This window comes from Rhinopithecus roxellana, chromosome 4, assembly GCF_007565055.1.
Source record: "Rhinopithecus roxellana isolate Shanxi Qingling chromosome 4, ASM756505v1, whole genome shotgun sequence".
In the NCBI taxonomy this organism is placed as follows: Eukaryota; Metazoa; Chordata; class Mammalia; order Primates; family Cercopithecidae; genus Rhinopithecus; species Rhinopithecus roxellana.
Window position 1 is genome coordinate 74,495,159 of NC_044552.1, and position 14,717 is coordinate 74,509,875.

A 14,717-nucleotide genomic window follows, 5' to 3' on the forward strand; every position below is an offset into this window, starting at 1 on the left:
GAACCTAGCCAGCCTCTCTTGATCCCATTCCCGACCCTTCTGCCACACGTGGAGCTTGGAAAGAATGAACACAGAAAGGAGGTTTGGCTCTGCAGAGGATGTAAATGGGGGCAGATGCAGGCTGTCAGGTAAACAGCAGGCTGAGGACACCCTCCCCACCCCCACCCCCTGAGGCATAAATTCTAGCCTTGAGGCAGAGTTGAAGGGGACTGAAACTCAGTGGCACAAACTGGGGACAAACCAGAGCCTTGGAGGAGAAAGCCTTCCCCAAACCAAGAGTCGAGGTGGGTCTAGAGAGCACACACAGGCTGCAGATCCAGTTCAGCCTGAATAAGGATGGTGCCCTGGGTCACAGCAGGAAGAGGGACCTGCCGTTAGCTGTCATCAGGTTGCCCTGGGGCCCTCTAACTTATGCTATGACAAGAGCTCTGAGTGCCAATATTCTGCCCGCTCCTTCTCCATCTCCATGAGGGAGTCCCTCCCAACACTACAGCAGGTCCTCTCTTCCTTCCTCTTTCTCTCTTTCTTTTTCTTTCTTCTTTCTTTCTCTTTCTTCTCTCTTTCTTTCCTTCCTTCTTTCCTTCCTTCCTTCCTTCCTTTCTCGCTCTCTTTCTTTCTTCCCCTTCCTTCCTTCCTTCCTTCCTTTCTCTCTCTCTCTTTCTCTCTCTCTCTTCTTTCTTCCTTTTCCTTTCTTTCATTGATAAAGAGTCTCACTCTGTCACCCAGGCTGGAGTGCAGTGGTGCGATCTCAGCTCACTGCAACTTCTGCCTCCCAGGCTCAAGCGATTCTCCTGCCTCAGCCTCCTGAATAGCTGGGATTACAGGAGTGCACCACCATGCCCGGCTAATTTTTGTATTTTTTGTAAAGATGGGGTTTTACCATGTTGCCCAGGCTGGACTCTTGAGCTCAGGTAATCCGCCCACCTTGGCCTCCCCAAGTGCTGGGATTACAGGCTTGAGCTATCGCACATGGCCCCTTCTCTTCCTTATTCCCCACATGTAACTATGGGCTACAAAGTGGTGATTGTAAGGTGGGAGTTTAGCTCATCCATACATCAGCTGTCTATTTTGCCCCAAACTTAAAGTTGCTTTGTCATGGTTTGAGCATTATTTTTGTGCTGTTCAGTTTAATTATGTCAGTACCACAAAAGCATAACCAATTATTTTTAATTCTACAAACTCGATAATCAAGTTGCTCTAATCAATAGAAATCAACTGATACTTCTTTAGCAATTGAATTTAATATTCTGCCTTTTCAGAGTTTGGTTAAGATATGATAGGTTATTAGTGCAAAATGAGGGACACATTTTGATAATAGCAGCAGTTTTTACACTGTGCACCCTGAATTTTGGGTTCTAAAGGGGAATTGTTACGTCTTGAAGGACCAAATTATGTCTAATTTCTCTCTGAACATTCAGAAGAATAACACTCATTATAACTCCCTCTTCTGAATTGCCAGAGCACTTTGTAATTTCTCGTTGTATGGATGACACTTGGCCCTGCACTGGTGCTCTCTCTCAGCTCTTTCCATCTCCTGGAGACTAGCGATGGGTTTTGTCATTCTGCATCTCTCCTCCCGAGCACAGCATTTGTCCCTCGGTCCGTTCTATGCCTTTTACTACATTTCCTGGCTGACTTGAGTGCCCTGCTCTTCCCAGAATACCTGGGTGAGGCTCTTCCTTGACACTTACCACATTATGTCTATGTGTTGTCCCTAAAAGATCACAAGCCTGTCATGGTGAGGGAGTTTGTCTCATTATTCTCAGTGTGCCCAGCTCCTGGCACAGAGTAGATAGCAAGTAAATGATGAATGAATGAATGACTGGGGAATATCTGTACACTTTTTTTTTTACAGAGTCTCACTCCATCACCCAGATTGGAGTGCAGTGACGCGATCTCAGCTCACTGCAGCCTCCACCTCCTGGGTTCAAGCAATTCTCGTGCCTCAGCCTCCTGAGTAGCTGAGATTACAGATGTGTGCCACCATGCCCAGCTAATTTTTGTATTTTGAGTAAAGACAGGGTTTTACCATGTCGGCGAGGCTGGTCTTGAACTCCTGGCCTCAAGTGATCCACCTGCCTTGGCCTCCCAAATTGCTGGGATTACAGACATGAGCCACCACGCCCAGCCCTGTACACTATTTTTAATAGCTTGATTGAGGTATAATTCACATACCATAAAATCCAACCAGGTAAGGCACACAGTTCAGTGATTTTTAGTCTAGTCACAGAGTTTTGCAATCACCACTACAATCTAATTTCAGATGTTTTCATTATCCCTAAAAGAAATCTTGTACCCATTAGCAATTATTCCTCATTCCTGCCCTCACCCCCAGGCCCTACTCTTTATCGCTACAAATTTGCCTACTTGACATATCATACACATGGAGCCATATATACGTGTGCCCTTCATGATTGGCTTCTTTCACTTAGAATAATGTTTTTGCCGGGCGCGGTGTCTCAAGCCTGTAATCCCAGCACTTTGGGAGGCCGAGACGGGCGGATCACGAGGTCAGGAGATAGAGACCATCCTGGCTAACACGGTGAAACCCCGTCTCTACTAAAAAAAATACAAAAAACTAGCCGGACGAGGTGGCCGGCACCTGCAGTCCCAGCTACTCAGGAGGCTGAGGCAGGAGAATGGCGTGAACCCAGGAGGCGGAGTTTGCAGTGAGCCGAGATCCGGCCACTGCACTCCAGCCTGGGCGACAGAGCGAGACTCCACCTCAAAAAAAAAAAAAAAAAAAAAAAAAAAAAGAATATCAAGGTCCATCCTTGTAGCAGCACATATCAGGACTTCATTTTCATTGCTGGATACTACTACTTTATATGTAATGCCACATCATGTTTATCCATTCACCAGGTAGTGGACATTTGGGTTTTCACTTTGGGGCTAATAATCTTTTGCAAACATTCATGCACAAGTTCTTGTGCGGATATATATTTTTACTTCTCTTAGGTATCTAGGAGTAGAATTGCTAGATGCTTAATATTTTGAGGAGCTGCCAAACTGTTTCCCAAAGCTACACCATTTTACATTTTCATCAGCAGCGTATGAGGGTTCCAATTTCTTCACATCCTTGCCAGCCTTTTTTATTCTCCATCTCTTTGATTCTAACCATCCTAGTGGTGTAAAGTGGTGTCTCACAGTGATTTTGATTTGCATTTCCCTAATGAGTCATGATACTGAGCATCTTTTTATGTGCTTACGGGCCATCTGTGTACACCGTTTGATCAAATTATAAATCATCAGAGCTTCACAGAAATAAAGGTCTTAGGTGAGGCCCAAAGAGTAACATTAAGTGACTTACCCACAGTTATGTGCATGAGGTTATATACGGTTAGTAGCAGTACAGGATCTCAGATACACTCCTGACTCCTAGTGGTGCTCTGTTCTTCCTGCCTGCCTCTTCTCTCAGGATGCCTCTGGATCGCCACCTGCTGGAGGAATGAAATGGCTGGATTCCTTTTGGGTCGGGGTAAGCATGTGCCTTGGCACTGCGTGATTTTATACCCTGCCTATTCTTCTTTGGTTAGATTGATTAAAGCTCTGAAAACGGTTTTCTCTGGATGCAGACTTCATATGTGAATAAATGGTTTTTATAACTTGCATCTGCTTAGAGTTTTAAACAACTGATGGCTCAAGTCCAAGCCCTAAAGAATTGCAAGCAGCTTTCATGCCCACTTGAGTATCAAAGTCGGGTTTAAAGTCGTCGGATACATTTAAACCTGTCCACCTAATATTTTCACTGTGACCCAAAAAACACAAAACCCAAGTAAAAAAGTATTGGAAGTGAAGAGATGCAGGGGGATTCTTGGGGGCAGTTATAGCACATGTGTGAATGTTGAGGTTTGGGGCAATAGAGAGATGTGTTGCTATTGCTAAGCTCTCTAGAGACAAGCCACGCGGGTCTGGAGATGAAGCCAAGGAGAGCAGCCATTCTTAGTGTCAGTTCCCAAGGAAGGGTCAGGTCCTCAGACAAGAAACAGACCCTGAAGGGGCTGGCCGGCCGGCCGGCTGGTGTATAGTCAAGACAAGCTGGATTATGCTGCCATAACAAATAGCACCAAAGGTCACCATGGTTTATTAGAATGTAATTTATTTTTATTTTTTCCCTTATTTCTCCAGGGAAAAACAGAATGTAATTTTATTTCTTCCTCACACAGCATTTACCATGGGTGGTTTGGTATTTCCATGTGGAGGTTCAGCCTTCCAGGCTATTTTATCTTGGGTGTCTCTGTCTCAACATGGTATTTCCAGGTTTTCCATGCAAAAGAAAAGAGATCTAGAAGCTCTCAAGCCAGCTAGTAAGTGCTTCACCTTGGAAATGACACATATGTCACATCACTTCCACTCACTGCCAACTAACTGCTCAGAAGTAGTCACATGGCCTTGCCTAACTGCCAAGGGGCCAGAAAGTGTGACCCGCCTGTGTGCTTGGAAAGAGAGAACTGGTTATGGGCAAGTTCTAGCAGTGACTGTCATGTTGCAGAAGAGGCTTCTTTTTGGATTCTGCCCTTTCCAGGAAGCACTCAGAGGTATATGTGTGTCTATGAGTATCGTCTTGTGGAGGGGGATAGAAGAGGTGTCTGGAATCTGGAGGGGGAGCTGGGACAAAGTGGAGATTCATGCTGAAGATGATCACATTAAATTTGATTAGCCATATCATCTCGATTCCAGGTATTTTCTGAATTTATTATCTGTATCCCAAAAATATATACATTTTTTTCGAGAGTTTCACTCTGTTGCCCAGGCTGGAGTGCAATGGCATAGTCTCGGCACACTACAACCTCTGCCACTTGGGTTTAAGTGATTCTCCTGCCTCAGCCTTCCGAGAAGCTGGGATTATAGGGACTCATCACCATGCCTGGCTAATTTTCATATTTTTTGTGGAGATGGGGTTTCACCATGTTGGCCAGGCTGGTCTTGAACCCCTTACCTCAAGCGATCTACCTGCCTCAGCCTCCCAAAGTGCTGGAATTACACATGTGAGACACTGTACCTGGCCCGTATCCCCCAAATATTAATGAAGTCTTTCTCTTCACTGAGAGTTGGAAAACTGAACAGGTGTGGCTCATGCTAGCCTGGTAGACTACGGAGAAGGTGATCTTAGGGGCAAGGGGGAGCCACATGTTCCAGATGAGGTTAGCCACTTTTAGAGATTCAAGCTTTAATTTTGATTTAAATTGCTGACTTTTCCTTAAGGAGCAATATAATCAACATATAAATTCTCCTATACAAATAATCACTTTTTTTTTCCTTTTTCTTTTTTTTCACTCCTGGCTTCAAGTGATCCCCCCACCTTGGCCTCCCAAAGTGTTGGAATTACAGGCATGAGCCACTGTGCCTGGACAAAATAATGACTTTTCTTTAAATAAAGCTTTAAACTTCATCATGTCCCACAGAGCATCTAGCAGAGTGCCTTGTCATAAGAAGCACTTGATAGTGTTTATTCAATAAATTAAAGAGTGAATCAGTGAAATGAGAACTGTCTACTGCATTCCCAAAGGCCAGCTTGTCCTAGGACTCTCTGGAGTCTTATCCCCAGCCCCCAGGTGGATAATGAGGACTGGGAGATTCCAGAACTGATCCTGTCACTGTAGAAGAAACTGTGGAAACACTCAGGACAGGCTGAAAGTCCTGGGATCACCTTTGCTTAAACTGCTCCTGTCTTCAGATTGTTGGGTTTGCCATTCATTCCAATAACTAACCATTCTCCAAGTCCTGCCCTGCACTGGTACTTATTTTGGACCCTTTCTGCAACATGTAACATGATTCCAATGTTTATCCTTTCTTTTCTGTCCCCAACATCACTGGCTCTTGTTGACTGCCAGTGGCAGAGTATTAGAGTACTGCAGCTGTGTGAGTGCCTGAGACAGTATCATTGCAAAAAGTGTACCATTGCAAGAAGATATTTCAGAGTGGAGGATTGGGTTGAGTACTATTTGAGACACACTGAGTTTAAGCAACATTCAAGAGGAGAGATCCAGCAGGCAATTGGAAGTACAGAACAGGAGACTGGTGGATTCAGGGATGGGAAGACACACTTGAGAATAACTGGCATCAGCTGGTATTTGTTGCTATGGACATCAAGAAAAGAGTGTGAAGAAGACGTTAAGTGTGAAAGGACTTTGTATAATATTGGGTGTTGTTTTTCATAATTAGCATTTTTATGTGGATCCAAGAAAGAACTTAGATGGTGAGAAAAGGAAAAGGAACCAGAAGCTTTCAGAGAAGGAAGAGCTGAGACACAGAGGAGAAGCTAGAGAAGAGAGTTGCAAGGTTGGGGCTGGGCTGGCAAAGTGCTTAGGGCTCAGAGCAGCAGGCAGCAATGAGGATGAAGTGAGGCAGTGGCTAGGAGGTCTCAATGGGTAGACTGGCTACCATCTTCTCCTATATTCAAATTCCCATCTAGCTTGGCCCCACCCTTCCCATGCTTAGGACCCTCTCTCCACTCCAGTTGCCAATACCAGCTCTTACCAGTGGGCTCCAGTGGGCACATGGGAATCCTTCATCCCATTAGCAATAAACTCAGCCTTGTCGAAGTGTGGTCCAGGGACCCTTGAGGGACCTGTGACTCTTGGTGAGTCCATGAGGTGAAAGTCATTTTCCATAAAACCACTAAGACATTATTTACCTTTCTCTCTCATTCTCCCACATGCACACAGTTGATTTTTTCAGGAGCTACATGATGTGTGATATTCCAACAGATTGAATGCAAAGGCAGGTATGAGAATCTGGCTGTATTTTACTAAGCCAGACATTGGCAAAAATTTAAAACAATGCCACTTTTCTCACTAACTTGTTTCTTGTTTTGGAAAATGCTGTTACTTTTCATAATGCTATTTAGGTAATATTTTGTGTGCTTATTGTTATTTTTAAATGAATTAAATATCTAACAATTTCTCTGCTTGATTTCTAATACTGGTGATTATATATCCCACCCATATAAAAGCTCTTTGGGGTCTGCAAGCATTTTGAAAGTGGAAAGTGGGGCCAGACGTGGTGGTTCATGCTTATAATTCCAGCACTTTGGGAGGCCGAGGCAGGAGGATCACTTAAGCCCAGGAGTTTGAGACCAGCCCTGGCAACATAGCCAGAGCCCATCTGTGTTTTTTAAAAAATTTTTAAAAATTAGCTGAGCATGGTGGTGCACACCTGTAGTCCCAGCTACTTGGGAGGCTGAGGTGGGAGGATCACTTGAGCCGGGGAAGTCAAGGCTGCAGTGAGCCATGATTGTGCCACTGCACTCCACGGTCTCAAAGTAAATAAATAAATGGAGAGAGAGAGAGAGAGAGAGAGAGAGAGAGAGAGAGAGAGAGTCAGTCCTGAGATTGAAATGTTTTATAGCCACAATGGAATTCCTTATTTTCTTCAAGCTCTAACCCCTTCTCTAAGAACAATATCTCCTTTCCCAGAATTATTGTGAAGATTAAATATTTCAGTTTGCCAGCCACTGTGTTTCCAATTATTTGCTATCACATATGGGGCTGTGCAAAACAACACCCCTGTGCATGCCCCGACACCCACATCTTTCCTGTTCCAGCCTCAAGACCACGATGACTTTAGAATGGCGGCTACTATTACTACTACTACCAGGAGGGCTGCAGAGCACAGGGTTGGGATCCAAAAGACATGTGCTTACTCGATATGCTTGTGAAACCACTTATCCCCCGAGTGCCCCGGTTTCCTCATGGGTAGTAGGATAATCACATCTCCTCACAGAATTTGCTGTGGACGACCGATATGGTAGGAGTAAACGATCCTTCCGCCTTGGCCTCCTAAAGTGCTTTGTAAACTAGGAAGTGCTGCGTGGTTACCTATTTTGACGTTATTAGTGTGGGTGGAGAAGAAAGGCAGAGGAGCGCAGGCCTCCAGGGAGGAGAGGGGTGGGCTCTGGGAGGTGCCTTTGTGTGTGCCAGTGTGCTCATGACCTGGGCTCCAGGAATCATAGCAACAGCCTCTACTCCCTGGAAAGTGCCGTGGTCTCTGCATCAGGGGCCCAGAGTCAGGACCCAGCTGCAGGCAGGGCTCTCTGTGCTTACCGGCTGTGTAGTCATAGGCAAGAGCTCCACAGCCTGCCTGATTGGCGGTGATCAACCCTGCTGCACCTTAGAATCTGACGAGGAACATTAACAAGTGCTGATGCTGGGGCCACACATCGTGACTCACCACACCTGACCCTGGAGGTGGACCTAAGCCTAGGAATGTGTAGCATTGAGAACCACTGGACTTTTTTTTCCTGTCAGTTCATCCTACTGACCACAAGATGGTGCTCTGTTTCTGGGAAATCTTTGATGTCCGCCAAACAACAATTTCTGTATTAATCCTGAAAACATGGATTTGAATTTAACAACCTTCTCCAGCATCTCATGAAGCCAGACCCGTGTGTTCTTGGTGTCTAGCCATTTAATGAGTATCTTTTCCCTTCTGTTAGAAACCAGTGGTTGGAATGTGTCTTCTGTTTTGCGTTCCTCAAAAGGCTATAACACAAAGTAGAAAGTAGGATTTATGATCATAATCATTAGTATCAATGACAACTGATGTTCGTTTAATCATTTAATCCTTTACCATTTGCAAAGCGCTTTTCACCAACAATCCTCATAGTAACTCTATGAAATGGGCATTATGATTCCCATTTATAAGATGATACAACTGGGGCTCAGAGCACTATCTTGGTCGAGGTCACAAAACAATAATTAGCAGAACTGAATTTTCCAATGCTGGATCTCGAGCCCTTCCCACTGCATCATTAGAGACAAGCAATCAACCACCGGGAACCCAGTAAGTACAGCCCTGAGATAGGAAAATTCTCAGCACAACATCCGGAAAGCCCCTTAGGCAAGCAGGCAAGACAGACTGATGGCTCCATGCAGCACAGATGAAAGGCCGGCGGACAGGCATGTTTGACTGGACCGAGTGACCAGCGGGGGTAACAGATGTGAGGGTCCCAGTGAGCTGCTGGACTGAGTCAGCAGACACTCGACAAGAGGGCAGATTTTAACATTTGTAATTTTCTATTCCAGAAAAATGAACTGCTATATACCAATAGGGAACATTCATCTTAATTCTGACTATATAAGAAGTTATAAACTCATTTCCAAAGAAAATCCTTTCCTACCAGCAAGTGACGTCTTTTGACATTAGTAAATCTAATAAAGGTAACTTACAGACTTGCTGCAAGACAGATTCCCGTAACTGATCAGGAACCCAAATGTCAGGGACCCAGGCGCCCAATCCTTCTGCATGTTTTTAATCTCAGATAAAGCAGCCGTCAAGTGTAGGTTCCAGTTACATGGACCAGCAATACTGTTTTCAGGACAGAGGCGATGAAATGGAAAATTTAATATGCTAGCACTTTGCTTAATTTTATTGACTTCAGCGTATATCTTAGCAATTCAGGATTCTGCTTTAGCTGTGTTCCATGTCTCAGCTTCCCTGTCTATAAAATGATTATAATGGCACCTATCTCATAAGACTGTTATATGGATCAAAAGAGTTTATTTATAAAGCACATAGAACCATGCCCAGGACACAGAAAACATGATGTGTTTCTTAAATAAATAAATGGATATGAGCACATCCACTTATTTTACAAGTGAAATTTTAATTTTTTTCAATATTCCAACTAATTTTAAAATTATGTTATTTGCACACTTGTAAGTACAGGAAATATATATACATTAAGAAGATAAAAGTATTGCCTTATTATTAAAATTTGAAGTCCCATTGAAAAGGCATAAATTTGATTAAAATAATGCTACAGTCTTTTTGGCCTCAGAAATAGGTTAAAAATTACTTAAGTCCATCCTGTTTTTCATCTCAGGATTAGTGATATCAGCAAATAAGCTCATACACTGCGTAAAGAAATATGAGAAGTGATAAGATTTTTCTTTTTCTTCTCTAAGGAAAGCTTTCCTTTTTCTCCGCTTGACCTCTGTTAAGTCTGGGAACCAGTGATCAGTTTGGAGAGCACCCTTGGCACATGGTGTTTTCTCCTGACTCTAAAGACATCCCCCCTCTGTGTTTTGAATTGAATGGGAGCTTTCCACAGCAGTACTCAGCTCAAACCTCCATCTCAAAGTATACATTTAAAGCATTTCAAAAAAAGAGCATTTGCTGAGAGACTTCTAGGGAGAAAGACTGGAATGCTGAGAATGTAACAGGGGCAGGGCTTGGAAGAAAGACAAATTGAAATGCTGCTCTCCAATCTAGGGGTTGCATTTCATGTTGGCATTACTTTTCTTTTAGTAGAGCTACCATACTGTTTCCTAGTGATGGCTATTCTTGAAGACTTGGGTTTTTTTCTTGCATGCTATTTTATGAAATAAACTTTGTAGATTTCCAGCCACCCTGGAACTCCTTCCTCCCCTCCAGAGATCCAGCCAAAGCCTTCTAGTCCCACTTTCTGCATAAACCCTTCTCCCAGCTCAAAGAGCCTCTTACACTGTAGCCAATCCCACCAGGCCCCTGGAGCTGGGGAAGAAGATTGCAGATTGGAGACACAGAAGTGGACACATGCTCCAGTTACTTAGGTGGAGCCTGAGCTACAGTTTTTCCCTCAGGGTTTAAGTTCTTTTGTACCAAAATGACATTATAGGGAAGCTACACTGAGAATTACATAGGCTCCTACACATTGGGACAGCACCCCAACTAACATTACATGATTGTTTCTATGGAAAAATGAAACTTTATTCCCAATATCTGACCTCAAATGAACTTTTATAACATAACAGTTATAAAAGTTATGAAAGTATATAGAAGAGGAGGACTCTTCTACATACACTCACACTCAGGGACAGTTCTGTCTATCGGTCATACTGTCCATCTGTCTATCTATCCATTCACATTATTTTTTAAAAAATTAAGGTACAGAATAATTACCAAAGGAATGGGAAAAGTAAAAAGCTAAGATCTAAAGAATAAAGTTAAACGTTTTATATTTACTGAGTTCAAATCAATGGTTCTGTTGTAAATTTATCTTCAACTTCATTCACTGAGTTAAATCAATCAATTTTTAAAACAATCTCTCTTTTTTTTTAAATAGTAAGAGACAGTGTGGTATAAAATATAGTACATGAGTTTTGTAGTTGTAAACTGTGAATCTCAGGTCAAGCTACTTAACTTTCCCAAGCCTCATTTTTCTTATCTTTAAACAGGGATTATAATATTCACTTTCTAAGACTATTTTTTTTTAATTGAGCTAATGTAAATATGTAGCATTAAATCTGGCACAAAGTGGTTATTTCCCATCTTTCTTCCCTATTACTTAACCTCTTTGAAAGTACTGTGTTTCACTTCAATAAAAATATCTTTAAACCACATTTCATTGACAGAAGGCTTAATTTAAATAAACTCTTCTCTTGGCTTGGGTACTCATCCATTTATCTGCTTGCCTTAATTAGGTTAATGTCTAAAAGAGACTACTGTGATGGATTATTGACTAACAAATTAAACAGGGCCATGCCATGCCACACTACACCTGCCAGGAGATGGCTGGAGTGGCCAAGATATAAAAATTAAAAATAAATAAATAAATAATAAATCAAATAGGTTCAAAGAGCTTACTTATGTTGACCACTGTAATCATTGAACTGACTTACCTCTGCCTTACCTTCCCCTAAATGCTTAATTTTCACTAGATTTTGTGGATTTTATGTTTTTTCTTTTTTTTCACACTCATCCACAGCCGAAGATCCACTTTGTGACAATAGTTAGTAAAGCCAGGTTTTACTCAAAGAAGCAAAAAATGAGCTCAGTGAAGGACAAATCAGATTTCCTTTGAAGCAGGCTTGTCAGGCGTTCTTTCCTATTTGCTATTAGGTCCATCTCATGGCAGAGTCGGCAGCAAGGGCAGGGGCAGCATGCTGCAAGGAGAGCAAGTGTCTGCGAATAGTGGGAAGGAGGCTGCTGTCCACTGGGGTCCAGCCGGCCTCATGTGAGCGGGAGTCTCCTCTGCTGATGGAGTGCCTACGGCTCTGACACCCACCCTCCCGCCCACACTTTCTCGCTGGTCCCCATTCCTGGTTGCAGAGTTGGTAGTTCTGCCTGCAGATCTGCCTGTTGGCTGGAATTTGACACTTGCTCCTTAATTGATCCCATTATAATTCTCAATTTTTTTTTTTTAGAAAACTCTGTGACCACTTGAGATCAAGTCCTGCCTACTAAGCTTGATCTCAGGGTTAAAAACATATTTTTTCATTATGTAGACATCTGAAGGCCTGCAACATTTACTATAATTCATAACCAAAAAAAAAAAACCACATATGAGCCCATATTCTAAAATATTATCCCTTTTAGTTTATATCAGATTGGAAAACTGTCTTTGTTTTGAATTGAAACATAGGGCATTTCTCCCCTGTTATAAAAGATGGATTTCTAACGTGCCACCACCATGCAGTCAAAGCTTGAAGGCGTCCAGATGTCTTGCATTTACTTGTGCATTCAAGGTTCATTCAGGTGGTTTAATGTGAAGCTAAAATGTCTGGTCCTACATTCATCTTCAGGAATGATGATTTTAATTTCATGGTGCAGAAATAAGACCAAATAAGAAAAAGTAGACCTAAAAATGTTAAGTGTTTAACTTACTAATCCACTAGATCTTTGACAGCAATTTTAGATTAAAATGGTCCAGAGGACAAAGTGCATAATTAATGATGAGAAAATGATTCCTTCAAGTCCCACAATAAGGAGTTCTGCCTGCGTTAACCATTTGTCTAGAGTTTTATTTATGTGAAAGTGACAGTTACTTCTTGGTTCTGTCTCCTTCGTTCCAGTACTGTTCAGTCTGCATTTCTGTGAGTCGGGAAATCGTGCGCTGAAATGCAAAGATTTCCTCTTCTCCGGTAAACATGGAGAGTCCTTCTGCTGAATCCTGGTTATAAAACAAACAAATTAAATTAAAGCCATCACAAATGAAAATTTACAGAACCTAAGCATAGGTTTAAAAAACTTTTTAGGCTTACCGGTTTAGATTATGCCTTTTTTTATAACTTTTTTTTTTCATATACAATCCCTTAAATGAGACTAGAGAGTCAACCAATTTAAACTGCTAGGCAGTAAACACATCAAATTATCAGAGAGAAAACTTAAAAGGGAAAACTTTCTCCAGAAGTGTACACCAGAAATAAGTAATGTTAAAACAACAACAACAACAACAACAACAAAAAAAAAAACAGTAGTTCTGAGAAGCTAGAAAGAGGCTGGTGTAGGCCTCCAGACAGGGTCCCACTGCCTAACGGGGAGGCCCTAAGGACAAACCTCTGGAGAGCCTTTTCCAGTCCAACCAATGACTAAAGGAAAGCAAATGCGAATGAACAGTGGGTCTGGGTTCTGGAGAATGTGCCTGGGATCTAAAAGCCAGGGCTGTTTTTAGTCTTCAGCTGCTGGGACAATTGATCCCACCATCTAGGACCAAGTTGGGAAGCCCTGTCTCTATGAGGCTGGTAATCCCAGACTAGTGACACCAACACAGACTCGTGGCCACTAAGTGGGCTTGGAATTTTTCTCTTTCCTTAGAGGTTTGCTAGTATGCTTTTTCAGAGAAAAATTCTGGATCCCTAAATCCATCTTCTCCACTGATTCATTGTGAACCTTCGTGGCCCTGAGGTCACGTTCCCTGATTTCTTCATATATGAGTGGCTCCATCTGCTGAGCTTACTTTGTCTTGATCCTAGGGGAATTTGAGACAGGGTCTCACTCCGTCACCCAGGCTGGAGTGCAGTGGTGCCATCTTGGCTCACTGCAACCTCTGCCTTTTGGGTTCAAGTGATCTTCCTGCCTCAGCCTCCCCAGTAGCTAAGATTACAGGTGTGTGCCACCACACCTGGCTAATTTTTTATTTTTTATTTTTTGTAGAAATGGTGTTTCACCATGTTGCCCAGGCTGGTCTTAAACTCCTGAGCTCAAAGCAGTCTGCCCACCTCGGCCTCCCAAAGTGCTAGGATTACAGGAATGACCCATTGCACCAGCCTAGGGGAAAAAAATTTTAAGAGCCAATGATGTAAATTTTACCAACCTTTTGGCACCAGGCACCAGTTTTGTGGAAGAGAATTTTTCCATGGTCCGGGGGCAGGGGGATGATTTCGGGATGAAACTGTTCTACCTTAGATCTTAGGCATTAGATTCTCATAAACAGCATGCAACCTTGATCCCTTGCGCATGCAGTTCACAACAGAGTTTGCGGTCCTCTGAGAATCTAATGCTGCTGCTGATGGGACTGGAGGCGGAGCTCAGGTGGTAATGCTTGCTCCTCCACTGCTCACCTCCTGCTGTGAGACCTGGTTCCTAACAGGCCACAAACCAATACCAGTCTGCGGCCCAGGGGCTGGGGGGCCCTGATGTAAAGGACTTTAGAAACTGAGCTGATGTAGCTCTTCAAGTGTATTCTTTCAAATTGTCAAAGACAGTATTTGGATGTAAATATTGTTCTTGGAGAACCAACATTTCAAATGATCCCAGTACAGAGATTTATAAGCAGCTATTTATTTCTACACTGCTATGGTCTGAATGTTTGTGTCCATCCAAAATTCATATGTTGAAATCCTAACCCATAAGGTAATAGTACTGGAGGCGGAGCTTTTGGGAGTTGATTAGGTCTTGTGGGTGGAGCCCTAATGAATGGAATTAATGCCTTTATAAAAGATGCCCCAGAGAGATCCCTCACCCCTTCCACCATGTGAGGTTTATACAGAAAAGACAAGAGGCTTATGAACTAG

At 42.9% G+C, this 14,717-nt stretch overlaps 1 protein-coding gene across 1 annotated transcript in view; it reads right to left on the reverse strand.

Annotated features, from left to right (window-relative positions):
- Positions 1–9,587: 9,587 nt before the first annotated feature.
- The window catches only part of AFG1L (AFG1 like ATPase), a 221,276-nt gene continuing 216,146 nt past the window's right edge, over positions 9,588–14,717 (reverse strand). The window contains exon 13 of the mRNA XM_010382494.2: positions 9,588–12,874. Within this exon, the coding sequence (XP_010380796.1) occupies positions 12,746–12,874 (129 nt within the window). The 3' untranslated portion in view covers positions 9,588–12,745. The remainder of the gene's footprint in view (positions 12,875–14,717) is intronic.